General features: G+C 52.8%; 6 protein-coding genes across 6 annotated transcripts; 4 read left to right on the plus strand and 2 right to left on the minus strand.

Moving 5' to 3' along the window:
• Positions 1-855: 855 nt before the first annotated feature.
• Positions 856-3,630, plus strand: QC762_601550 (uncharacterized protein). The gene is made up of 3 exons (XM_062891854.1): positions 856-1,884; positions 1,946-2,512; positions 2,568-3,630. Exons 1-3 carry the CDS (start codon positions 1,673-1,675, stop codon positions 2,806-2,808), a joined length of 1,020 nt encoding a protein of 339 aa, XP_062740634.1. The 5' UTR covers positions 856-1,672; the 3' UTR covers positions 2,809-3,630.
• A 3,406-nt stretch (positions 3,631-7,036) lies between these two features.
• QC762_601540 (uncharacterized protein) lies at positions 7,037-9,174 on the minus strand. The gene is made up of 2 exons (XM_062891853.1): positions 8,884-9,174; positions 7,037-8,826 (listed from the first exon to the last, which is right to left on the minus strand). The coding sequence occupies exons 1-2, from the start codon at positions 9,080-9,082 to the stop codon at positions 7,316-7,318; spliced, it is 1,710 nt and encodes a 569-aa protein (XP_062740635.1). The 5' UTR covers positions 9,083-9,174; the 3' UTR covers positions 7,037-7,315.
• An 885-nt stretch (positions 9,175-10,059) lies between these two features.
• QC762_601530 (uncharacterized protein) lies at positions 10,060-13,814 on the plus strand. Its single transcript, XM_062891852.1, has 3 exons — positions 10,060-12,039; positions 12,099-12,328; positions 12,388-13,814. The coding sequence occupies exons 1-3, from the start codon at positions 11,668-11,670 to the stop codon at positions 13,217-13,219; spliced, it is 1,434 nt and encodes a 477-aa protein (XP_062740636.1). The 5' UTR covers positions 10,060-11,667; the 3' UTR covers positions 13,220-13,814.
• A 1,059-nt stretch (positions 13,815-14,873) lies between these two features.
• Positions 14,874-16,061, minus strand: QC762_601520 (uncharacterized protein; the record flags this gene model as incomplete). Its single annotated transcript, XM_062891851.1, has 1 exon — positions 14,874-16,061. One exon carries the CDS (start codon positions 16,059-16,061, stop codon positions 14,874-14,876), a length of 1,188 nt encoding a protein of 395 aa, XP_062740637.1.
• A 2,369-nt stretch (positions 16,062-18,430) lies between these two features.
• Positions 18,431-19,588, plus strand: PPM1 (carboxy methyl transferase for protein phosphatase 2A; the record flags this gene model as incomplete). Its single annotated transcript, XM_062891850.1, has 1 exon — positions 18,431-19,588. One exon carries the CDS (start codon positions 18,431-18,433, stop codon positions 19,586-19,588), a length of 1,158 nt encoding a protein of 385 aa, XP_062740638.1.
• Positions 19,589-20,460: 872 nt separating this feature from the next.
• QC762_601500 (uncharacterized protein) lies at positions 20,461-23,051 on the plus strand. Its single transcript, XM_062891849.1, has 4 exons — positions 20,461-20,983; positions 21,074-22,053; positions 22,103-22,236; positions 22,289-23,051. The coding sequence occupies exons 1-4, from the start codon at positions 20,903-20,905 to the stop codon at positions 22,768-22,770; spliced, it is 1,677 nt and encodes a 558-aa protein (XP_062740639.1). The 5' UTR covers positions 20,461-20,902; the 3' UTR covers positions 22,771-23,051.
• Positions 23,052-23,218: the final 167 nt, after the last annotated feature.

The raw sequence follows: 23,218 nt of genomic DNA on the forward strand, positions 1-23,218 counted from the left end.
ACAACTACCTCAGGGACTTGCTTGATTAGGCTGGTCGAGCATGAACTGGCACGCACCTGCAGTGGATGGCGCACCAATGGCTTCATGACCAAGCAGAATCTGTGGACGGTGAGGTCGCCTGGGACCACGCGTCTGGACAAGCGGCCATGCCATGCCACATGGTTGAGCTGTGGTCGAGTTGATACGAAGTAGGTAGTTCCACGTCCTTGAGAGAGAAGAGATGGAGGGTGTCTGGCCCAGCAGGTGGCTCTCTCGGTCCCCGATGATACGGCGTTCCTGGTTTCTGGTTTCGGGGTCGGAGGCGCAGATTACCGCTCCCAGTCCGGGGGAGAGGGCCGGCCTCTCACGCCGCAAAACTGGGAAATTTCGTGATCAAATGCCGACGACAGTGGTCGTTGGGACGCGTAACGTTCCTCACGGCATCACTCATCATCGGTACTTGTCAATTTGGCTCGGAGGTGATCGGCAGCTTCCAGAAGGCTGGACGACGTCGTGCTTGCACACTTGCCCAGACACTGGATAGGTGCCGCTGGTGGTGTGTTGTCAAACTTCCAGTGGAAACGGAGGGACCTACAAGAAACGGTTGCTGTCCTGGATCAAAGCCAGGGCCTGATGTCTCGGTTCTGAGTGGCTGCTGGGGGTTGGGAGGGCTCCACACCTGAAAATTCTGGGAGTCGGGCAATTATCCCGTTTGGACGAAGACATGGGGGTCTGCCCCGCACCAACCCCGGTCTCTTGGTCTTCCAAGGGAGAGGCAAGCGAGGTGACTGGCCGGCCGCCAAATGCTGCACGCTGCCCCAAGCACCTGGGAAATGTGAGTGAGCATTTGCGTGCCGCTCTGTAAGTCCCGTTCGAGTTCCTCCCAGCAAAGGGAGCGGTTCCCCTCTCGAGCCACTCCATTCTCGAGCCATTGCATCGGGACCAGCCAGTGGCAAAGCAATAGACTGCTCGGTGCACTAAATGCCAACTGGTTTGTTCGCATCCATCAGGTGTCTGGGGTTCTCTCACGCTATTGATAAGCAGGTGTCCTCTGCTCTGGTGCTTCCAAGCCCCATGTTCCCACATTTGGCGTGGACCTTGCCTGTCCTGTCGACAGTACGGCGCTAGCTGCACGCTCCCTCGTTTCCATCTGCTGGTTCTGCTGGAGCTAGTCTAGCCTGTTGCACCACTGTGCCCGAGCTGGTGGCTCCGAACCACAGTCCACCGTCCCAGCTTTCTCCTCTTCTTAGCCCACTCCCTCCCCAGCCAACCTGCCCGGCTCCACGGTCTCCTGCTCTGCTCTCTTCTCTCCCCTTTCCTTTCGACAGAGCACCGGAGCATTGGCACGCAGCACTCGACTTGCTGCCATTGCTGTGTCGAAAACAACGACCCCGAGGACGACAGGAGTTGTCCCATCAATCCATCGCTCGCGCTGCATCCACGCCGCAGCTATTTTGGCAGAAACAACGACGGGAGACGAACGACCAGGGTTGTCGAGAGGGATTCCCATTCAAGTGGTTGTTTAACTAACCAACTGGACCACCACCACCACCCTCACTCAGCCTCGCAAATCATTTCGACCGAACTGAGTTTCGCGACCTTCAGACTAAACGAATTGACAGCCAGCTGTCATCCGAATTGATCGACATATCAACTTAAACCAACGACACAGTACCACCACACCACCGCCAACATGAGTTCACCAGCACAAGGGGGACCGTCGATCCCAAAGGAGAAGGACAAGAAGGGGCTTGGAAAGGTTCTGTCTAGGATGAAGACTGTTCTCAAGAAGGCCGACCCGTCACGCCGTCTTTCGACCTTGGGCGGCTCCAAGGCTGCTGGACCTTCCTCTGCCACTCCTGCTGCACCCGCCGATGAGCCTGCCGAGGAGTTGATCCCCATCAGGTAGGCGTTCACATCAATTCCAGTGGCAGTAGCAGCAGCGTTGCTAACATTGAAAACGCAGCCCTCCTGCCCAGTCTTTGGCGGCCAAGAAGCCCGATGATCCCAATGCCATCAGGGTTCCTAGGTCGCAGCTCTTTGCTGAGAGGGCGAAGAAGCTCGGCGAGCTGTATGGTTTGGAGCTGAAGCCCAGCGAATGGCACTCGACTGAAGGACACGCCCTGCGTGTCGAGAAGCCGATCAAGATGCGCGTGCACAGGAGATGCCATCTGTGCAACACCTCTTTCGGACTCGGAAAGGAATGCCCCAAGTGCAAGCACCCTCGCTGCAAGACTTGCCCACGCGTTCCTCCCAAGAGGACCGAGGCCGAGAGGGAGGAAAGCCGCAAGAAGCGCGCGGCTCTCATCAAGGAGCGCGAGGCGAATGCCCCCATTATCCCCGACTGGGACACGACAGCTAAGAAGGTCGTTCTCAAGAGACCTGCGAAGACGGGAGGACAGGATCGCATCTACCAGAAGCAGAGGCAGCGCATCAGGAGAACCTGCTGTCAATGCCAGAAACTGATCCCTGGCGGTACCAAGACGTGCGAGTGTTGCCAACACACTCGCTGTACCGATTGCCCTCGTGACCCGTACGTTGTGGTTCACCTTTTTCTTTTCCTGCTTTCCGAGCTAACAAGTCAACAGAGCCAAAAAGGACAAATATCCGTTTGGTTACCCGGGTGACGCCCCTGGTACCAAGGTCGGTCATTACACGTGCCTGGACTGCAAGCACAACTTTTCTGAAGAGCCTTCGGACGACAAAGTTTGTCCCAAGTGTTCATGCAGAAAAACGGAGCGCTTGACACCGCGGAAGGTCCAACCAGAACCAGATCCAGAGGTGGTTAAAAGCCTGGCGGCCAGACTGGAGAACATTGGGATCTCTTGACGCCAACCATCAGAATTACAAAAGGCCTTGACGAGCGGCGAGTCGGAGTAGGCGCGTTTTCTTTGGATCACCTTCTCGGTGCATTTTTTTTTCTTTTGATCATTTCACATTCAGTATGAGCCCCATTTGTCACGAACATTCTTAGCAGCATTTACGGAAATTCCACCATCGATTGTCACTTTTCGTCTTTCCTCGGCCATCACAACACACCCACGGACACACTCACTCCACGGCATGTCAGAGACGTACCCGAACAACACTCGATGCATGCATTTAATCAACCCCCCAGGGCACGACAACGACTATCACTTTCTTACGCCGACGACACTGCATTTTAGACGGCAAAAAATTCTGCATTCCGACTCTTCTCGAATAAACTTGTTCCTGCAGAAAGGAGGGTGTGGCAAGGAAGGAGAACACAACCAGGACCAAGGGATCGCTGTGCATCTGGAAATGCGCCGAAGTCGGAAAGCGGAGGATTTGGAGAATTGGAGGTTTCAATATAGGGCAGCCGGTGTTATGGGGGGAGCTTGATGCATGATCACGGCGTGGGTCATCCAACTCGGTTACATTGCGGACCACGGTACCGATTACGTTTGCAGCCTGTCAGCACCAAAGGTTGTTTGAGGGAGGGGTAGGGAAAGGAGGGGGTGATTTCAGTCAAGACACTCAATCACACACAACATGAACGCACACCTCGCACCCACAAATTTCACGAAATGCTCCCTAGGAACACCCTACACAGACAGACACACACACACACACACACATACACATACACATATTTTGAGCGAAATTTACATACATACGTTTTATACAGGCAGGCATTATGCCCCGTTTGACACACGCTTTGTTTTCCCTCGTCCTTGTTCTTTGTGTGAATGATCTATCTCCGATGCTTTTTGATTTTGATTTTTTTCCCAATCGCCGAAAGGCGGGTTTCGTGTACCATTGTGGCCAAAGCCCCCCCCCTCTTCCTTTCTCGAATCTGAGTGGTCTGTCTTAAGCCGTCCAATAAGACTTGATACCACCACCGAGTTTTTGGTGTACCTATCATGTACCGACAGAGTGGTAAAGCGGTCAGCAAGTTCATCATGGGACATGTGGTTGGGTTTTTTTCTCATTCCCCACTGTTTACCAGCAAAGCGGTTAATGCGCATAAAGAAAGGGGGGACAGACAGAACCGGTGAACCGGTTTGGCGGGGCGGAGCGGGGGCGCCGAGGAGTGGACGGATTGTCGGGATTTTTGTTTTTTGTCCAAGCGACAAAGAAAGAAATGAGACCAAAAAAAATTTCTTTTCTTTTTCCCTCTTTTTTCTTTTTATTTTCTTTGTATTAGTCTTTTGGGGCTTGGTTGGGTAAGGGCCACGATACGAGGGGTCCGGCGGTTTGGTTGTTGGGTATGGGGTTGGCTGGGGGTCAACGGGGGTTGGAAGGTAAGGGAGGGGGACGATCTTCTCCTGAGAATTTGATGTTGGGTAGGTGGGTGCGAACCCGAGGGTTTGGGTTTCTCCAAGCTTTTTCCATGGATCGGGGATTAATCAGAGAGATGGGGTTTTGGAGGCGGATACGCGATATGATGAAAGGGACTGAGGGGATGGGGAAGTCTTTGAAGGACAAAGTGATAACTTTTGCCAAGTTACCAAACCCATTACTTCGTCGATGCACGAAAATGACTTTTCAGCACCAAGAGAACAATGAAACTCGCTGCATTAAAACCACCTCTTCAACATATCACCAGCGTCCACGAACCCGCCAGCACGGAAAGGGAGGGTCGCGCTCCCATCTGACAGGTTCACGTCCTCCACAAGCGCTGTCTCACACAGCCTTTCCTTCCTTCCTTCCATCCTTTCCCTCCCGTTTCTCTTTGCCCTAGCTAGCTTTCCTGCCCGTCATCCATCCCTCCCGATCCTTTCCCGTCACGTCACGGAGCCAACGACCGCCCAACTGCCAGTTTGGATGCTCGGTCACGAGCCGTGTTTATGCCTGGCTGGCTAGCTGAGGACCATCATGCCATCCAACCAAGCCCTGCATTTGCTGTGAGGTAGGTATCAGGCGATCCCAACTCTTGATGGGCGGGACCAAACAGCTCGAGGTAAAAACCCAGCCGAAGGGTCGCGGCCAGATCTGTGTACCAACATGGTGGGCGGTAAGTGAAATCTGTGGCGCGTTTTTCTGGAGGGGTCCTCATTGTGCAACCTAACCGCCAGCCCAGCCTGTTCGGGACGTAGAAGGGTGTTGACAAACACCAATCCAAACCTTCCTTCTTTCAAAACCGGCCCCCCTCTCTCCGACCATCATCATCATCACCACTTACCATCGTGTTCAACACTGTGATATCTTCTGCAGCAGTACCTAGCAGCAAAAGAAGCCGGGGTCGCTATACCCATCACGCTGCTGCCCCTACAGCTGGAACTGTCAAAATATCGAGATCTAGACCACCCCCCAACCCTTCCTTCCCTTCAAGATTCCCGATCGGGAACCAACGGTGCTACGTATGGATGCCACCCAACAGAGTAGCAGCATAATTACCTGTGCGTTTGCATTTGCGAAACATGGTATATTCACAGCGATACACCTTGCCTGTTGGTGTTTAGCCTCACGATTTGGGGAGCTCCACGTTGCAAAGTTCTTTCTTGGGAAGTCTTGGGAAGGGGGTTTACCAAGATTTCGGTTTCGCTTGGGGGGCTTGGGGGAAAAAGGTGCTTTGGTGTTTTATGCGCACGGGTGCTGGGTTCAGATGGCTGGGTTGTTATGCCCAGAGGTTCTAGACATGGGAGTTGGGGGGGGGGTTGTGGTTAGGCTTGCGAGCTGTGCCTAGGTATGGTGGTTGTGCTTTAGGGCATCGTGCGTACGCATTGCACGCCGGGTGATCGAAAAAGAGGTCATCACGAAAGTTATTGTGTCTCTTTTCGACACAACAAGTCAGAGAGTCGAAGTTCTTTTGAGGAGTCAATGATATTGAACTAATGATTTTATCAACAAGGGCGATGGATATCAGTGCCCTCAGTAAAACCCCACCGATGACTTTTCGTTAATCAAACTTTTGTGTTCAATCCCCCACCCCAACTTCCCCAGCCGACCCGGCTGGCCGGATCCAGTCCTCTTCAAAGTTCGGAAATTGATGAGTCCGACAACAGCAAAACTAAAATGTTTTGATCTCCGAACCATCAATCCACCAGCATCTACAAAGCTTCCCCTCCAGACAGTCCCCACGTTCTTTCGCTTCTTGCCATTTCAGTTGGGAGGAGGAAAATGTCAGATCTTCCCGAAACTGCGGGGTGATGGATGGATGGTGGTTACCTTAGGTTAACAGCGAATGGTTGTTGCTGTTGGTTTGCTCGGTACCAGATGGTTTCCTTTCCCCTCCCCGTTTTGACCAACACTTCGCACTAAGAAAACGGAGGGATGTTTTAGTGCTTAGCGCTGAATCTGGGTGCAGTTGTTGCTCACAGGGCTCTGATTTCCTGATGACATGGAGTACTGTATAAGAGGGGTAAAATGCAAGAATGCTGCTACGTCGGCAGTCAGGCTAATTCTTATGCTGGGTAAAAAGGTGTGTGTGAGAGAGAAGGGGGGGTCTGTGCGTCCGGCTGCAGCAGTGAGGGTGGTGATTCACGGAGGTGAAAGGGAGTCATGTCAAGATGGGGGGGGGGATTTGGAAAAAAAAAAAAAAAAAGTGAAGAGATAGATGGTAGGTGAAGGGGGTGGCGAAATGTGAGTTGTTTGGCTGGTCATGGTGGGCAAGAGTCATCAAGTTGGCTGTGAGGGAAACGTCTTCGGCTGGTGTTGGTGAGGTTGGTGAGCTTTGCTGTCTGTGGTCGAGATAGAGGGAGGAGGATCTGGACTTGGAAGCTGGGAACGATGGTGGCTGGCTGAAGTCTTTGTGGTGGTCTCTGCCTGTCAGGCTGTTACTGTCGCATCTGTCTTCAGCCCTGCCTGCATTTTCGTTGTCCGATGATACTCTATATGGAAGCCTCAGTGACGTGGTGAGCTGAGCCTAGAACATCGGTATCAGGGGCTACAGCCGCCTCGATGCCTTGTTCGGCATTAGCCAGTGCGACAACTGGTTGTGACCAGGTCTCTCAACTCATACGATCGATGGACCCTACGAGACAAATTGAGCCGGAGGAGCTTGAGAGACGGACAACAAGCGCGGTTGGCGTGTCATGCTTCTCAGAAAAGGGTCTCTTTACCATCAAGCAGGTCACAAATGGGCATGATATGAACAGATCTTGTGCCTGCTGAAAGCTGCGGGCACTTACCTCGCTGACCTTGCAACCTCGCGAAGCAAATGCATTCTCTTGTGGCTCAAAACACAAGACAATCCCGAGATTAATATCTGCTCATTACGAGTGCAGTAACTCCATCAACCCAAAGAAAACCGTCAAAACGCTAACGATAGCAAAACGACCATATCGATACGCTTGTTTCACCCTCAACGCCGTCCATTTCCTCATGCCCAATTGACGACGTCTTCTTTTTTTTTTTTTCTTTTTCTCAACCCTCATTGTGTCTCCTCCATCAATCCCCTACTCAGCTTAAACTCCCCATGAACCGCCAACCCAAACGTCTGCTTCCTCGTCACGCGCTTCTGGATCGCCCCCAGATTACCACTCGCCCCCCGATTGTTCAAGTAGCTCGGCGGCTCATCCACCTGCCCCCTCTCAACCCACTGTTTGCACAGATCCGCATTGACCAAACTCATGATCTTTGTCGAGACATAAAACCTGCCAAGCACATCTCCCTCCAGCTTCGTCGTCGTCGTAAACTGCCGGTCCTCCTCTGTAGCAGCGGGCTGAAGCGTCTTCAGAGAAAGCACCACCCAGTACCACGCCATCGACTTGTTCTTCTCAAATGCGTTCCTCCCCGCAATCTCCTCAGCACACACCGGGCCCAGCGTGTCGGGCGGTGCAGCACCCGGCGGCGGGACGTCAGCCGGGGCGCGAACCGGACGGATGAGCTTTCCCTGAAATCGCAACACCGGTTTGGAGTTCTGCTGCCCCGTCGGGATGAGATACTGAATCTGCTCCACATGCATGATGCCAACCGCCGGAACAGAAGCGTCAGCCGGTTGCTGCTGGGAGCCGTCTGCCGGCAGTCCGAGCTGGACCCTGATGGGGTCGTGAACCATGATCATCTCGGCGCCAAAGTATACTCCCTGAAAACACTTCAGGCGGAAGAGATTATCGTCCGTGGGCGCGTCGTGGATCTTATTGAAGAAGGAGAAGCAGTCGTTGATGCTCCTGGCTGCGAGTTTGGACGCCTCGAGACCCACAGTTTGCAGCGCCTGTTGCTGTTGGGCAGCATCTTTGCCGCGACGTTCGTTTTCGCTGAGGGCCAGCCAATCGACCTCGTCGAAGGGTTTGCCTCTGAGATGGGCCGGAGAGTCTGGCACACTAAACGTGAGGAACGGGCGCATGGTCGAGGCGTCCTTGACAACGACGTCTTGCTGAAGCGTCGCGTGGCCCAGGGGCGCGATTTGAAACTCGTAGCTAGTATCTGGTGCACCAGGCTGTGCGCCTGGTCGAAGAGTGATGGCGAAAACGATGCCTAGCCGCCAGGCGGTGAACCTGTACCAGACCATCTCCCCAACACGGAAGACATTAGAAAGCCCAGTCGTGCCCGGGGGCATTGGTATCCGTGGTGGCTGTGCTGGAACCTGTTGCGTTTGTTGCTGTTCGGGGTGGACAGATACCGCTTGTGAGCGAGGAGGTGTTGAGTTTTGCACCGCTGCCGAGCCGGTGGCAGGGTTGGCTTCCCACGCCGCGATAGCGTCTGGTCGTTTTTTCTGCTGAGCCTCGACATATCTGGCACAAAGATCGCAAGGGCACTGGCTGGGGTCTCGTGAATCGCTGGCGAGCCATAAAGCGTGACTGGCAAACTCGCCCGGGGTACGGTAGAGGGACTTTGCACCTGCTGGGTGTCCATACAAGTAATAATCCCTGGCCCCGTCTTTTCTGATAGCTACTCGCAACTCGTACCCCTTTGGAAATGCCGAAAGTATGAATTGGCGTTCTGTGCAAGGTAGGCATCAGCATCTCCTGCTCCCACCAACACGCAAAGGGAGCTTACTGTCATCTTTCGGCGCAAGCTGCATCCCAAGATGTCCTCCAATGATCACTTGCCATCGTTCAAGTTGTGTTACGTCCTGGTCTTCGCCCATATCAAGGGGCTTCTGGTCCAGGTCTTGGTAACTCTGACCATCACTGCGGGCAATGCTGATGGGCCAGTAGTCGGCGTTCGTATCGTCCTTAGCCGCCGAACTCGCCATCTTCCTATTACTGTACCTTTGGATAATTCATAAAGTGTTGCTGAAGCTGAGTGGAAGATGCAAGTTGCAAGTTGGACGACGTGATCCACCCATCTGGAAGCTATGTGGTCCGTGCCATGTTGGCTGAGAGTTTGCTGTTTTGTGGCGCTGCGCACGTGAGAAACACGTGAGTAACCGCACTTATACCAAGGATGGCCGTAGCGACTGTCTTCAAGCTCAAGCCATGCGGGGCTATCAGTCTCATGACAGGAATCAGGCCCCAAGTGTCGCTTCATGATGTGTTTTCTGTCACAATTTTACCTCGGACACCAGCTGATCGTGTTCTACTTTGTAGGTGCCTTCAGTCTGAGAAGGACACATGCTAATGACTGACCAACCCTCGAGAGGAGCTGTTGCGCCATATGGCGGCATTTTCCATGGTCTTCATGGACCCGATACCGAGAATTTCAGCACCCCTGATGATAGGATTGTTTTTCCGAGGCAAAACAGTGAGCATGCTGTTAACGGGGCCCATTTGGGGACCTGAAGGCGTATCAGCACCAGATCAACCACAGATCATGATGGACGGTAGGCTGGTCCTAGTACTGGGAATGACACCGATTCTGGTCTACGCGATTGGAATCACCGGATTCTCGCAGTTGGGGATGCAGAGAACACAACCTCAAGAGCGCAAGGAGGGGTTCAGATTGTTGGTATTGTCACAACACATGGCATCCAATCATCCCGTGGTCTCTGATCGATTGCTGCTATCCTTTGTTCTTGCAGCCGTGTACCGGTATCTACAATTTAACCTGTTGTCCAATCCAAAAAGAATATTTTTCAGATACCAACTACTGGTTCCATGCTCAAGACTTGCCTCTGCCCAGTACTTTCAAGCACATGACTCTATGCAAGTGAACTCAACACCTCACATGAAAATGACTTTCACAAAAAGTTCAAGACCAGAGAGGCGTAGAGCAGATTCAGACCGCCTCCCCAAAAAATCACCCCATACCACGAGGTACTCGCACAACATATACCAGCACCAATAACACCAGCTCTGCCACCCGGCTGTAAAGCTGCCCAATATGCATTTCCATGCAAGGCATATATCCGCACACTGTTGCTTACTCATAACAACACAACACATCTCCAAACACGATAGGCCCGAAGAACCGACGAAAGAACGGGTTGCCCTCCCTTTTCAGCGAAGCATTGAGCAAGACCGAGTCAGTCAGTAAAAGACGGGAAATGATGAAGATCAACAAGCTCGAGGAGAAAGAACAGTTCACCGCTTAGACACTGGTCTGAGCAGTAATCCATACTGTGAGCTGACCGCTCGAACTGAAGCCTTGTCCGATCTCTACCCTCCATGATGCTGATGGTTGGTTTCCATTTCCACATGTCGTTTCGCGGCACAACACCTGTTTGCTGCCCATCAACCCAAGAATATCTCTTGCCAAACACAAAACCCAAAAAAGAAAAAAAAGGAAAAAAAAAGAAGAAAAAAAGAAGAAAAAAAAGGAAAAAAGGAAAGATTCCTTTGACAACCCCGATCGAGAAAAAAAACAAAAAGAAAACGGCCTTGCGTCATGCCGCCGCACGGTTGACGAGGGAATTTGGCTCGACACCCCCCAATCTCCCCTGAGCCACCACACCGCCAACACATCGTTAACGGCCGACTCCAAAGTGGATTTTCCCCAGCCGGAAGCACGCAACGGAAGAGAGAGAGAAAAAAAACGAAAAAAGGAAGAAAAAAACAGGAAAAAAAAAAGAGCCTCCAAAAAGGCGGGATGAAATGAGATGAAAGAAAAAACCATGTCTCCGGAATCGAGCCTAAACAGGGATTTCTTTCTCGATTCTCCAGCTTGATTCGATCTGCTGTCAGGCACGGAAGCTCGCCCGTGCAAAAAGCTCATTTCATCCTGATTCCCGCTCTGGGCCTAGCGTACTCAATCTCCTCAGCTGCGGCTCCCATTGGCCAACACGTGCTGTTCCTGACAGCAACCCCTGCGACATGACCCTTACTGCCGAGATGAGCCACACCAGGAACACACCAGGAACCGGATCAAACATGTCTCCTGATTGGGCCGTCCTTGAGGCTATCGAGAACCGCTCCCATCCCCCCCAGAAAAAACGTGGAGACACAAACTCCTCCCCCAACTCCATTGTGGACATCTCTCTCACCTCTTCTCAGTCCTCAACCTTGCACAACCTTGCACACACAGGGCCGCATCCACATTCTCGTTCTGCATCCAGAACGTCCTCTCCTTTTTTTCGTCTCTCTTTTCCCTCTTTCCTTTTCCCGGCCCCTTGTCAATCTTTTCGATCTCGATATCGACGACGACGACGACGACAAGGTCGGTCGCCAGTCAAACACATTCGCTACCATCTCGGCCTGGCCTCAAACTCTTTTCTGCTATGCGCCGCTGACAGAGATATCTGCGACCATATAAAACAGCCCACAGTTTGAAAAACAAGGAGCGGTGGAGACGAAGCCATCCCAGGGGCAACACCGCAACTCGGGTCAACCTTGTGTCGTCTGAAAGACGCGACGAACACACGACTTCAGATCTTCAACTCTTTCAACCAAACACACCACAACCATGAAGCTCACAACTACGCTTCAGGCCGTCATCGGCTCGGTCTCGTTTCTCTTCGCGGCCCAACCCGCTCTTGCAGGCCATGTCCACGGCGGCCACCGTCACGCACACGAGAGATATGCCAGGAGGCAGAACCACCACAGCCACATGGCCGGAGAGGTCATTGGTGCCTCCAGAATCGCTGCGAGAAAAGCCCCATGCTCCTTGCCAGATGATCCCGACCTCGTGCGCGTTCCCGGTGACGTTAACAACGGCTTTGCCATGAGCCCTGATGAGCCTTGCGAGGATGGAAAGTGGTGCCCGATTGCTTGCAGGTCCGGAAAGGTTATGGCCCAGTGGAAGCCAAACACAAAATATACCTATCCGGAATCCATGGTGAGTGGTCTGATGCTGGCTTCGTAGCGTGTACCGGGTTGGTGGCTGACATCCCCTAGTATGGCGGTCTGTACTGTGATGGCGGCAAGCCCATGAAGCCATTCAAGGAGAAGCCATACTGCGTTGATGGCACTGGCGCCGTCAAGGCCGTCAACAAGTGCGGCAAGGTCGTGTCTTTCTGCCAGACCGTTCTTCCCGGCAACGAAGCCATGATCATCCCAACAGATGTCTCCGACACCATGACCCTTTCCGTCCCAGATGCCTCGTACTGGGCCAAAACCGCCGCTCAGTGAGTTGCTCCAAATCCAGTCGATCTCTGCCTCATCGTGATGCTAATCCCGGATAAAGTTATTATGTAAACCCCCCAGGAGTCGATGCCTCCAGGGGTTGCGTGTGGGGTAAGATCACCGAGGCGATCGGCAACTGGAGTCCTTACGTCGCCGGCGCCAACACCCAGAGCAGCGGAGAGACTTTTGTCAAGATCGCCTGGAACCCCGAGTATATGACCACCGACAACTCCAAGAACACGCCCACCTACGGCCTCAAGATCGAATGCCCCGACGGCGGCTGCAACGGTCTCCCCTGCGTCATCGATCCCACCAAGAGCGGAGTGGGTGGTGTGGAAAGCCCCAACACCGCCAGCGTCGATGGCGGCGCCAACTTCTGCGTCGTGACCGTCCCCAAGGGCAAGACCGCCAACATTGTCGTCTTTAACACCGACGGCTCGACTGGCGAGAAGCCCAAGCCCAAGGAGGAACCCAAGCCCAAGCCCAAGGAGGAGCCAAAGCCAACCCCCAAGCCAGAGCCAACCACCGTCGCCAAGGTCCCCAAGACGACCGCCGCTCCTCCAAGCAGCACCACCGAGGCCGCCTTCTCCATCAAGAAAGTCAACCCAACAACCTCCAAGTCATGGTCCTCCGAGTCCACCTCGGACCCCTACTTTATGGGTGGTATCTTCCTGGAAAGCACAGCCGTTGGTAAAACCAAGACCTACTCCGACATCGAACCGACCGCCACTGCCGAGACCGTCACCACCACCGAAGCCGACGGAGCCGATTCCAGAGCCGCCGCTGCTGCTGCTTCAACTTCCCCAAGCAACGAAGGGGGTGCTGCCGATCACGGCGGAAGCGCCATTGCCGGCCTTGTCGTCGCCATTGTTGCTGCTGCTGCCTTGCTTTAAAGCCGTCCTTTCGACGACATGTTTCTTTTCGCTCAACAAGCGACCCTCTTTTTTTTTTTTCCGATTCGATTGAACAGATACGACTTTCACCCCCTTCTTTTAAAGCCGACGAAGACGACCCTAATCCGCCAGATACAAAGCGCCTAATGACTCGTCAGCTGAACTTGTACATACTTTTTTTGTTCGATCTTCTTCGCCAAAACACTTTACACCGGCGGCCTAGTGTCTATTATTATTCTTTTTCACCGGAAGCGACCAACCATCGACGACTGGTTCGATACACTTTTTGTTTTTTTGCTTTGTCGGCATTCACTCTTGCCCAACGACATTTCTTCGAAGAGAGTTCAGCGAGCGAATATTTGTTGATATTTCGACACACATTTGGGTTGTTGCTTTTTTTCTTCTGCTATTTGTTGAGCCAGAGTTTTTTCTTGCGCGATATACCCCCATTTTTTGTTTTTGCTTACTTACAATTGTTGGGCCCGTTTTCGAGGTCATTTTGCTTTTTTGCTTGCTGAAAGGAGTTGCTGTGGTTGTTTTTGTTATTACGAAGTAGGGAAACATGATGGATGGGATGGTTGGTTGGTTGGGGGGTAGGCGGGGGAAGGGGGAGAGGTTAGGGAAAAAACATGATGGGAGGGGGAGGAAGGGGAAGTGTCATGTCTGGCTGGGAGACCTTCAGCTTGGAAGGGTTGGAAACGAACGAACTCTGTATGTTGGGAGGGGGAAAGGCTGGTTTATCAATGATGGGCGGTTTTGCCAACGAACTGGACGCGGACCAGCTTTTTATGCCCCTCATCTCCCTTTCTGAGCAAGAGGTGGCGGACAGACAATGAGGTATATAAGGGAATGAAAAATGAAGATGATTTGACGATGGTAAAATAAAAAAAATTAAAAAAAAAAAGGGAAAAAGAAAGATAACACTTGCTCCTGTTTCCGTGCTGCTGGTTGTGAATGTATTGGTTGAATGATGGTTATCTTGATGACGAAAGCTGGGTTGGTTGGTGGAGGAAGAAAAGAGCAAACACCTGATTTTCTGAGGAGGAGGAGGAGGAGGAGGAGAGAGGGGGGGTGGGCGAAAAAGAAAAGAGGAGGAGGGGCCACGACCAAAGTTTTGTTGAAGCAAGTGTAACGGCTCGCCGGCTCGCCGGCCGCACTCTCCCTTCGTATTAACCCACATTTCAGACACGACACGACTCAGACATTTTTTTCTCCCTCGGGTATGACGACAACCCTTTGTGGCACATTCTCATTTCATAAATACCACGAGATAAATGTGTGAATGGCTAAACGGTAATTCTTCACATGTATGTTCACATACTTTGTCGGATAGAGCAAGGGCACTCTTTAGTGCGGTGGTGGGCTCGAGAAGCGGTCTAACCAAGTTCTAACTGTGGTGGTGTATGGATTGCACAAGGGACATTTCCCGTCAGGGAATTTTTTATTTTTCTTCAGTAGACAAACCAGAGAATGAGACAGAAAATGAGAAACAAAACCACACACGGTATATATCCAAAAATAATTCCCATGCCTTGCTTTAGCACAACTCTTCCACCACCACATCCTACCCTATCTTAACAAACAGGCCTCTCCCTCCTGCCACTACCCCCTACCCCTAACCACCAACACCTTTCACCAGCACAACAAAACACCCTCAAGCCCTCCACCCCAGAAAAAAGAACTGCACCACCAACCAACCCCCCATAACGGCATACAATCCCACCATCACCCCCAGAATCTTAACCTGCTGCCCATACAACCTAACCCAACTCCCCCAGCTCACCGTCTTGAGCGCATTCCTCAAACTCCCAAACCCCCTCCCATTGATCACCTCAGCCTCCACACTCCCCCCAAAAGTCCGGTCAAACGGCACGATCGTCTCCTCCTCATGCGGCAACAGCGTGGCCTGCACCCTCACCAAAGCAACATGAGCAGGCACAACAAGCAACAAGTTCAACCCGACAAAAACCCCAAGCACACAAACAAGCTTGGCAACTTCCGACCCTGAGATCCCCTCCTTGAGCTGGGAGTTATCATCATAAGGGGAGAGGCCGATGAGGCCCGCCAGGAGTCCCGGGAGGATGAGAGAGGCGTGGATGGCGATCCAGTAAAAGAGGATGGGCTGGTAGGTTGCTACCAAGTTGCGACGCCAGGAGGGGAGGCGGGAGAAAAAGGTGCGCCCGTGGGGGGTGTTGGCCGGGCGGGGGACCGAGATGATGATGTGGGTTAAGGTGGTCATGAGTTGGGAGGTGAGGAGGAGGACGACGAGGTTGCCGAGGATGGGGATGAAGGAGAAGATTCCTGAGAGGATGCTCGTTGTGAAGGCGAGGAAGAGGAAGCACCCTAAACCGCGGAATTGAGACCGGAAGCCGGAAATGGATTGGAGGGTGCGGTGGGTGGCGCGGAGGGAGGAGGTGATGGGTTTGGTCGGGAAGGGGGCGTCACCGTTGGAGGAGGAGGAAGAGCCACCGTTGATATTGTTGTTGTTGTTGTTGTTGTTGTTGTTGTTGTTGTAGGCAGGGGGAGGAGCGTTCTTGTTAGTGTTTGCCTTGTTGATGTCGCCATCTTCGTTGGTGGGCTCGTTGATGGGGATGGCGTCGTAGGCGGGGAGGGGGTCCTCAACGATGGCGAGGGTTGGGTAGATGTGGGTGAGGGTGTAGCCGATGTAGAGGAACATGGGGAGGAAGAGGAGGATGTTGATGAAGAGTTGGAGTCCGCCATAAGGCGCCCACTTGATAGGGGGTCCTTGAGGCTCATCGGGCATGTCTGAGGAGCTGTCGGCCAAGTTGGAGTAGGCCCGCTTAGCGAGCATGCCGCCCGCGTGTACAACGGGGGAGAGCATTCTTGGGATAATCTGACAAATGAGAACTCTCAGGTATAACTGGTGATGATGAAAAAAAAAAGAGGGGAAAAAACAGTAAACGATGGTAAAAAAACAGTAAACGATGGTAAAAAGACAGGTGGTGATCGAGATGGTTGATAAGCAAACCACAACCCAGGAAATGAATGAGAGTTCCCGGGGCGTGGCAGGCGGCGCTGAACGTTTATTATAGTGGGATCCAACAGCCTGAAGGGGCGTGCAACCGCCAAAGAAATGCGGAGCATTAAGCGTTTGGTGCCTCGTCTGACTGCGCCAACAGCAGGCTGTGATTGGCCGCCCCTTCAATACGATCAAGCACTGCGCCACTCGCGGGGTGTTCTGCCTGGTGGTCATCCCCGGAGACTGTACGGAGACAGATTGTCTCCCTTTCCGTGGAATCAGGCGTTCAAGACGTTACACAAGGTGACCAGATCCTCAAGCACAAGGCCCTTGCAGTCATGATTCAAGGCTCGAGGATACCACACTTCTTATTTTGGCCCAAGGCTCTGTGGTTTTTATCTACTCGGCGCATGGACGCGTGTGCTCTCGAGAAACGTTCAAACTGAGGAGAAAGAAGGCATCTCATTTGTTCATGTTGGGCGTCCAAATACTATACATCTTGTGCTACCAGCCCTAATCCTCTTGATATCGATCTTTCAGAGCGCCATTGCGATAATTGCCGTCGCAAAGAAAATCCATGACACAAGATATCGTGGTGGTAGAGATTGATCTTTTGAGAAGTGTCGGTATAAAGGGAATGAAGTGCAAGAGCGTCGGTTCGACACTAAAAGATAGTAGCAACAAATAAGACTCGATTATTGCGTTATGCAGCTCCTAATCCATTGATCATCCAAACTGCAATCTCACCGAACTAGTTCGACCAGTTGACCATGCCGTCGACCGACCAACCCCTGACCTTCTTCTCGGCCATCATGGTCGGGTTGAGCTGAGTACTGGCCTGGATAGACTTTGGAGTTCACTACACGAGCAATTAGATCCTCTACCTCTTCTTTGGCGGTCTCAAACCTCAAACTCACACCAGACCTCAAAGACTAAAGGATGGCCGTGTGTGCTCGCCAAGCGTTGTCATGACTGGTGCCACTGAAGGTGAGTATACCTTCCCTTTGACACCCCTACCTTCCCTTCAGCTCTCGTGCCCCGTTCCATCCCTCACCTACCTCTGAACTGCCCTTGCTTGCCTTCTCGTCGCCTTTGCTTACCTCTTACTCACCCCTGATCCAGGAATCGGCCTCGCAACAGCCTGCCTTGACCAAATCGCTCTCCAGTTCTCCTCGACAACAGATAACCACCTCATCGCAGTGGTGAACAAATGCCTGCTCTTGCATGATGTCACCAATGGAGCTCGCCCCCGACTCTGACGTCGGCCGGATATTCGAACTCGACTTCTGTGCATACATCTCGGTGGTCCGGGCTTTCCTGCCGACGATCAGGCAGAATAAGGAGTGGTTCATCAGTGTTGGAAGCTTTGGGGGGTATGCCAACCCGCCATTGTGGCCGCCGTATTGTGCTTTGGAGGCTGCGGTGGAGGCCATGACGAGGAGCTGGAGGCTGGAGCTGATGCTGTTTGGTATTGGGATGACTACTGTCCGACCTCGCTGGACTAGGACGGGTGGGATAGAACCGAAGATTAGAGGTGCGTGGGAGAGGTATTTTGATGATATTCCGAAGGGAGCGGTGGGGGTCGATAGCTTTGGGAATTTGATCAAGACGGATGTGAGGGTGGGGGAGGCGGAGGAGAGGGTTTATCGGCCTATGGTTAATATATGATATGTTTTGGTTTCTTTGTGAACAGTGTTCTCCTCGAGGTGACAACCGTGTTCTAGGCACAAGCTGACCATTGTAGGTAGGCCGTCGAAGTGTTTCTACGATCTTTCAAGTCCTCGGTTTCCAGATCGGAATCTAGAGAGGATCTGGATGCGGCAAACGATGAAAGAAATCTTTTTTTTATAAAGAATATCCCTAAGTACGTGAGAAAACCCATCGCTGTATATCCGACTTTCCCCCGTTTTATGTAGCGAGGTTGAAAGTGGATGAACATGCGAGCAAACAGCTACTAACCCCCACTAAAAAGATTGCGTAGCTTGCAGCTATTCTGTTAGCAGTTTGAGCCTATTTTACCGCCAAAACTGTTAAGAACGCCCAACACTTGACCCCACAACACCTCTTGAGCTTGTCATGAGCCTCACCGACGTCATCCCAACACACGGCAACACAACGATTTCTGGCAATCTGGTATCCCGATATCCTCTGGCGAGAGCGGAATGAGAGGCTTTTCATAGCGCTCGGGTTGTTCATCACACTCACCGATCCACCAAACTCTTTACCGAACCATGTCCGCCCCATCAATACCCAACCTTCTCTCCCTCCGCGGCAGCCGTGGAGGATCCCGAGGCCGGGGCCGGGGCGGCTCACACCGGGGTAGCTCCTCCGGGCCATCAGCCAGCCATGACACCACAATCCAGGGAACCGACGCCGACGCTGCTGTCTCCCGCCTCAGCGCCGTAGAACTAGACTACCTCATCGACCCCTTCGCCGGCTACTTCGTAGCTCCCTCACCACCACCGTTCCACTCCGGTCCAGGCCCAGGACTACCCACACCCCGCAGACTCCCAATAATAAACAGAGGAACATACACCCGCACGACAGCGATAGACATTCTCATCCACCGCTTCCTCTCCAGCACTTTCTCCACCGGCAAACCCCGGCAGATAGTCTCCCTCGGAGCAGGAACAGACACCCGCTGCTTTCGATTATTCACCTCGTCTCAAAAACACCAAAACATCCACTATCATGAAATCGACTTCCCGGTTATCATCTCCAAGAAGAACACCCTCATCCGGACAGTCCCAGCGCTGAACGGCATCCTCTCCCCGCCAATGCCACTCCCAAACTCGGCCACGAACCAGTCTTATGTCTCGAAGCAGCATGCGAACCCAGAAACAGGCAATACCCTCACTCTCCACCCGCTTGATCTCCGGTTTTTTCCATCTTCTCCTTCCTCCCTCCCGGGACTATCACAGGAGTGCCCGACACTGCTGCTGTCCGAATGCTGCCTTTGCTACCTCCCACCTTCGACAGCATCGGATATAATCACCTCTTTTACGTCTTGTTTCCCTAGTTTGGGCCTGGTGATTTACGAGCCGATTTTGCCGGGGGATGCGTTTGGACGGATGATGATTTCTAATCTTGCTGCGCGGGGGGTGACGATGCCGACTTTGGCTGTGTACCAGACGCAGGAGGATCAGGAGAGGAGGTTGCTGGAGGCTGGATTTAGGGAGGTGAGGAGTAGGACTGTGGATCAGATTTGGGAGGAGTGGGTGGGGGAGGGGGAGAGGGAGAGGGTGGATGGGTTGGAGAGGTTGGATGAGGTGGAGGAGTGGAAGTTGTTGGCGGGGCATTATGTGGTTGTTTGGGGGTGGAATGAGGGGGAGGGAGTGAGGTTGGAGGTGGGGAGGGGGGATGATGACGAGGGGGATGAGACGGAGTAGGGTGAGGGATGTCTACAAGGTCTGATAAGCTGAGAGATGCGTATCAAGGTCCGATGAACGCCTGAAGGATGGATGGACAACTTGTAGGGGACCGTCTGATACATCGTTTCATCTTCACGATAACGATACTTGATGTGTATCAGTCTTATCTTGGGTTCGGTCTCGGCATCTCAGCTTGGCTTCAAGGTTGTAGATGCTTCTGATCATGTACCCCCCCGGTCAGAGCCCCAAGACAAGCTTTTCTCGAACATGCCAAGTGCTTCTCAAAATCGGACACATCCCTGATGTCTGCAATAATGTCTCGACAAGACCATCTTCCTTTTAAGCTTCATGAGACGACAAAGGATACCCAAAAAGTCAACATATGGATCATAATAGACTCTACACATACGAATACCCGAAGTGATACTGTGGGTTAGTGTCTACCATTCTGGCAACCTATGTGAATACTATCGTGGGGCCTTTTTTTCATGGTCAAACATACCCGACCGAGTAAACCCGATGGGCTTCGCATGTTCCTCCGAGTCCACACGTTTCAAAGCTCTCACCATGTTCTAGAACACTGACACTATGAACACCCAAGATGAGGAATTGAATATTTAGGTAACACGATAGGTTGGGCTGGTATCGTTATGTAATTTCGAGGGGCCGTGGTGGTGTTGTTAGGTAAAGTTTCCCCTGTGTTACGCAATACCAAGCTATCTGCAGTGTCTCACATGAACACATGTCACAGGCACATGGCAGGTGGTCAGGCAACAGGTCCCGAGATTTGGAGCGTCTGAGGCGGTATCGTGGTTGTGTCAGAGGCACAAATGTGTAGAGTATACAGCTCATAGAACCAGGCAATACTGAAGTTGATTCAACTGGCGAGAGTTTGTGTAAATGATAAGAATGTTCTTATCGGGTCATCCCAGTGGGTGTTTGAGGCCATTCCACCAATCACAGTCGCTATAAGCGAACGGTTACGCAACGGGCAGAACCGATCTCCACTGCTTGTTTGGCGGCTGTCACAGGGGTCAAAGGGCACACCCCCCCCCCCGGCTGCTCGCCTTATCTTGGCAAGGGGATTCGAAACAACGACAACCACCGTCATCCCATCCCCCCCATCTTTTTGTTGATTGTAATTCTGTCTGTACCGTTTTTCGCAATCGTCTTTTTACTCTCCTCTCACGCCCGCTCTTTTCCCGCAATGCCCTGAGCGATCGACTTCGCTCTCCTCCTATCGCATCTCGAACCCGCCGGGATGCTTTTCCGCTGACATCCAGATAAATACATCATCGCCGTGCTCCGCTATCGCAGCACCCCGACGAAACAATGCTCGACCAACAACTACACCGCGCGCGCATGGTTTCCAGCGTCGCCGCGACAGTCATATCGCTCGCGTGCGGTACCAACGTATGTGATTCCTTGGGGGGACATTTGGCAGGCTGTTGGGATTTGGTTCGGTGACGGGAGCGCTGACGGTTGTAAACCTTCGTGGTTCAGTATGTGTACTCGGCCTGGGCCCCGCAGTTCGCCGATAAGCTCAACCTCACGACGACGGAGAGTAACCTGATCGGAGCGGCGGGTAATCTGGGCATGTATTCGATGGGCGTACCTATCGGGTTGTTTGTCGATAACCGTGGACCCCGACCAGCCGTGGCAGCCGGCGCGCTTCTCCTCGGCCTCGGGTACTACCCCTTTCGCGCCTCGTACGAAAACGCGGCCGGTTCGGTTCCGCTGTTATGTTTCTTTTCGTATCTTACCGGCCTGGGCGGATGTATGGCGTTCCAGGCGGCAGTCAAAACGTCGGCGCTCAACTGGCCACACCATCGAGGCACCGCCACGGCCTTCCCGTTGGCTGCCTTTGGCTTGAGCGCATTCTTCTTCTCCCAGGTCGGATCGCTCTTCTTTCCCGGAGACACCAGCGCGTTCTTGACTGTTCTGGCCGCCGGTACCTTTGCTCTGATCTTCACCGGATTTTGCTTCCTCAAGGTCTACCCCCACACTCCGGCCTACCATGCGGTACCTAACGGGGGTTCCGGCTCGGACACGCAGCGGCTGCGGCGGACATCGTCATCGGAGGACGGCAAGGCTAGAGGAGCGCGAAGATTCCCTGATGTAGAACCTGGTATGTCGACGCCCACCACCTACACGACTCCCGCGACGTCGACGCAGGCACAGACAGACGCAGAGGCTCCCGGACCGTCGTCGCCGTCAGCCAACGCCCAGCTCCGTGACCAGACCGATGTTGAATCCGCCCGCCCCCCCTCGGACGAGGCCCCCGATAGCGACGTTGACGAGACCTCGTCCCTCATGTCAAAGTCGTCCTCGCTGCCTGGTGATGTGTTAGTGCAGAGCAGTGTTGATATGGATCGTTCCCATCGTGTAGATATCCGTGGCTGGCGCTTGTTGTCCAATGTCGACTTTTGGCAGCTGTTTACCATTATGGGGATTCTGGCTGGCATTGGTCTCATGACTATCAAGTGAGTTCTCTCGCTTTCTTTGAGGAGAAACATTGCTAACCCTTTCCAGCAATATTGGACACAACGTCAATGCTCTCTGGAGGCGTTTCGATGACTCTGTTCCCGAGTCTTTCCTCGTACAGCGTCAGCAGATGCATGTCTCTATTCTGTCCATTGGCAGTTTCGGAGGGAGATTGCTGAGCGGTGAGCCTTTCCCTGGGTGGTCATTTCGCTCTTTGTGCTGACAAATCTACAGGTGTCGGATCTGATTTTCTTGTCAAGGTCGTAGGTGCCAGCCGCGCCTGGTGCCTCGTCGCGGCTAGTCTCGTATTTTGCATTGCCCAGCTCTTTGCCCTCAACGTCTCGAACCCCCACTACCTCGGTTTTGTTTCTGGCCTCTCAGGTCTCGGATACGGCTTCTTGTTTGGTGTCTTCCCCTCGATCGTAGCTGAGACGTTCGGTATCCACGGACTTAGCCAGAACTGGGGGTTCATGACACTCAGCCCTGTCATCTCGGGCAACATTTTCAACCTGTTTTACGGTGCCGTCTTTGACAGTCACATCATTGTTAGTCCTGATGGTGACCGGTCGTGCTATGACGGTATCGACTGCTACAGGAATGCGTATTTTGTCACGCTGGGTGCTTGTGGGCTGGGGTTGATTGTGACATTGTCGACGATCAGACATCAGTATGTTGCGAGGTTGAGGGAGGCGGGGAAGGGCGCGGCTGAGGATTAAGGAGATGTCTCGACTGGATGGATAGTTGGTGGGAGGAGGAGTTTGAACTTGTGGGCATTTTTACACGGCTAGACACATCGCACATGGATGGAGAAGGATACCAAGTTTTTTTTTTTTTTTTTAAGTTTTTTAAGTTTTTTTTTTTTTTGGATGACGTTGTTTTCATGTTGTTAGAGATAGGCGTTGCATGAGAGAGGCGTTGGGTATGGATACAGCAGTTTATATTTGCGGTAGAGCTCCAGTAACGAAGTAATAATGTCACAATACAATTTTTGGTCCTATTTTTGCATGACCCCCGTGATCTCATGTTGAAATGCTGGGTTTGCGGCTGCTATCGGATAACAGTTGAAACGCGCACCTTGATGGCCATCCCTTTTTTCGAGTTCAGCACCCAACCCTAACCCTGTGAGTGCCAAGGTCCCTGTTCGCGCCGCGACCTCGGGGGTCA

This window comes from Podospora pseudocomata, chromosome 6 (assembly GCF_035222375.1).
Source record: "Podospora pseudocomata strain CBS 415.72m chromosome 6, whole genome shotgun sequence".
Classification (NCBI taxonomy): domain Eukaryota; kingdom Fungi; phylum Ascomycota; class Sordariomycetes; order Sordariales; family Podosporaceae; genus Podospora; species Podospora pseudocomata.

Coding starts and splice junctions, on each gene's coding strand:
- QC762_601500 (XM_062891849.1), top strand. CDS start 20,903: ATGCTCGACCAACAACTACACCGCGCGCGCATGGTTTCCAGCGTCGCC. Junction 20,984..21,073: donor CGCTCGCGTGCGGTACCAAC/GTATGTGATTCC, acceptor TTCGTGGTTCAG/TATGTGTACTCGGCCTGGGC. Junction 22,237..22,288: donor CGGAGGGAGATTGCTGAGCG/GTGAGCCTTTCC, acceptor ACAAATCTACAG/GTGTCGGATCTGATTTTCTT.
- QC762_601550 (XM_062891854.1), top strand. CDS start 1,673: ATGAGTTCACCAGCACAAGGGGGACCGTCGATCCCAAAGGAGAAGGAC. Junction 1,885..1,945: donor GAGGAGTTGATCCCCATCAG/GTAGGCGTTCAC, acceptor TTGAAAACGCAG/CCCTCCTGCCCAGTCTTTGG. Junction 2,513..2,567: donor ACCGATTGCCCTCGTGACCC/GTACGTTGTGGT, acceptor ACAAGTCAACAG/AGCCAAAAAGGACAAATATC.
- QC762_601540 (XM_062891853.1), bottom strand. CDS start 9,082: ATGGCGAGTTCGGCGGCTAAGGACGATACGAACGCCGACTACTGGCCC. Junction 8,827..8,883: donor GCTTGCGCCGAAAGATGACA/GTAAGCTCCCTT, acceptor TACCTTGCACAG/AACGCCAATTCATACTTTCG.
- QC762_601530 (XM_062891852.1), top strand. CDS start 11,668: ATGAAGCTCACAACTACGCTTCAGGCCGTCATCGGCTCGGTCTCGTTT. Junction 12,040..12,098: donor ATACCTATCCGGAATCCATG/GTGAGTGGTCTG, acceptor GACATCCCCTAG/TATGGCGGTCTGTACTGTGA. Junction 12,329..12,387: donor TGGGCCAAAACCGCCGCTCA/GTGAGTTGCTCC, acceptor TCCCGGATAAAG/TTATTATGTAAACCCCCCAG.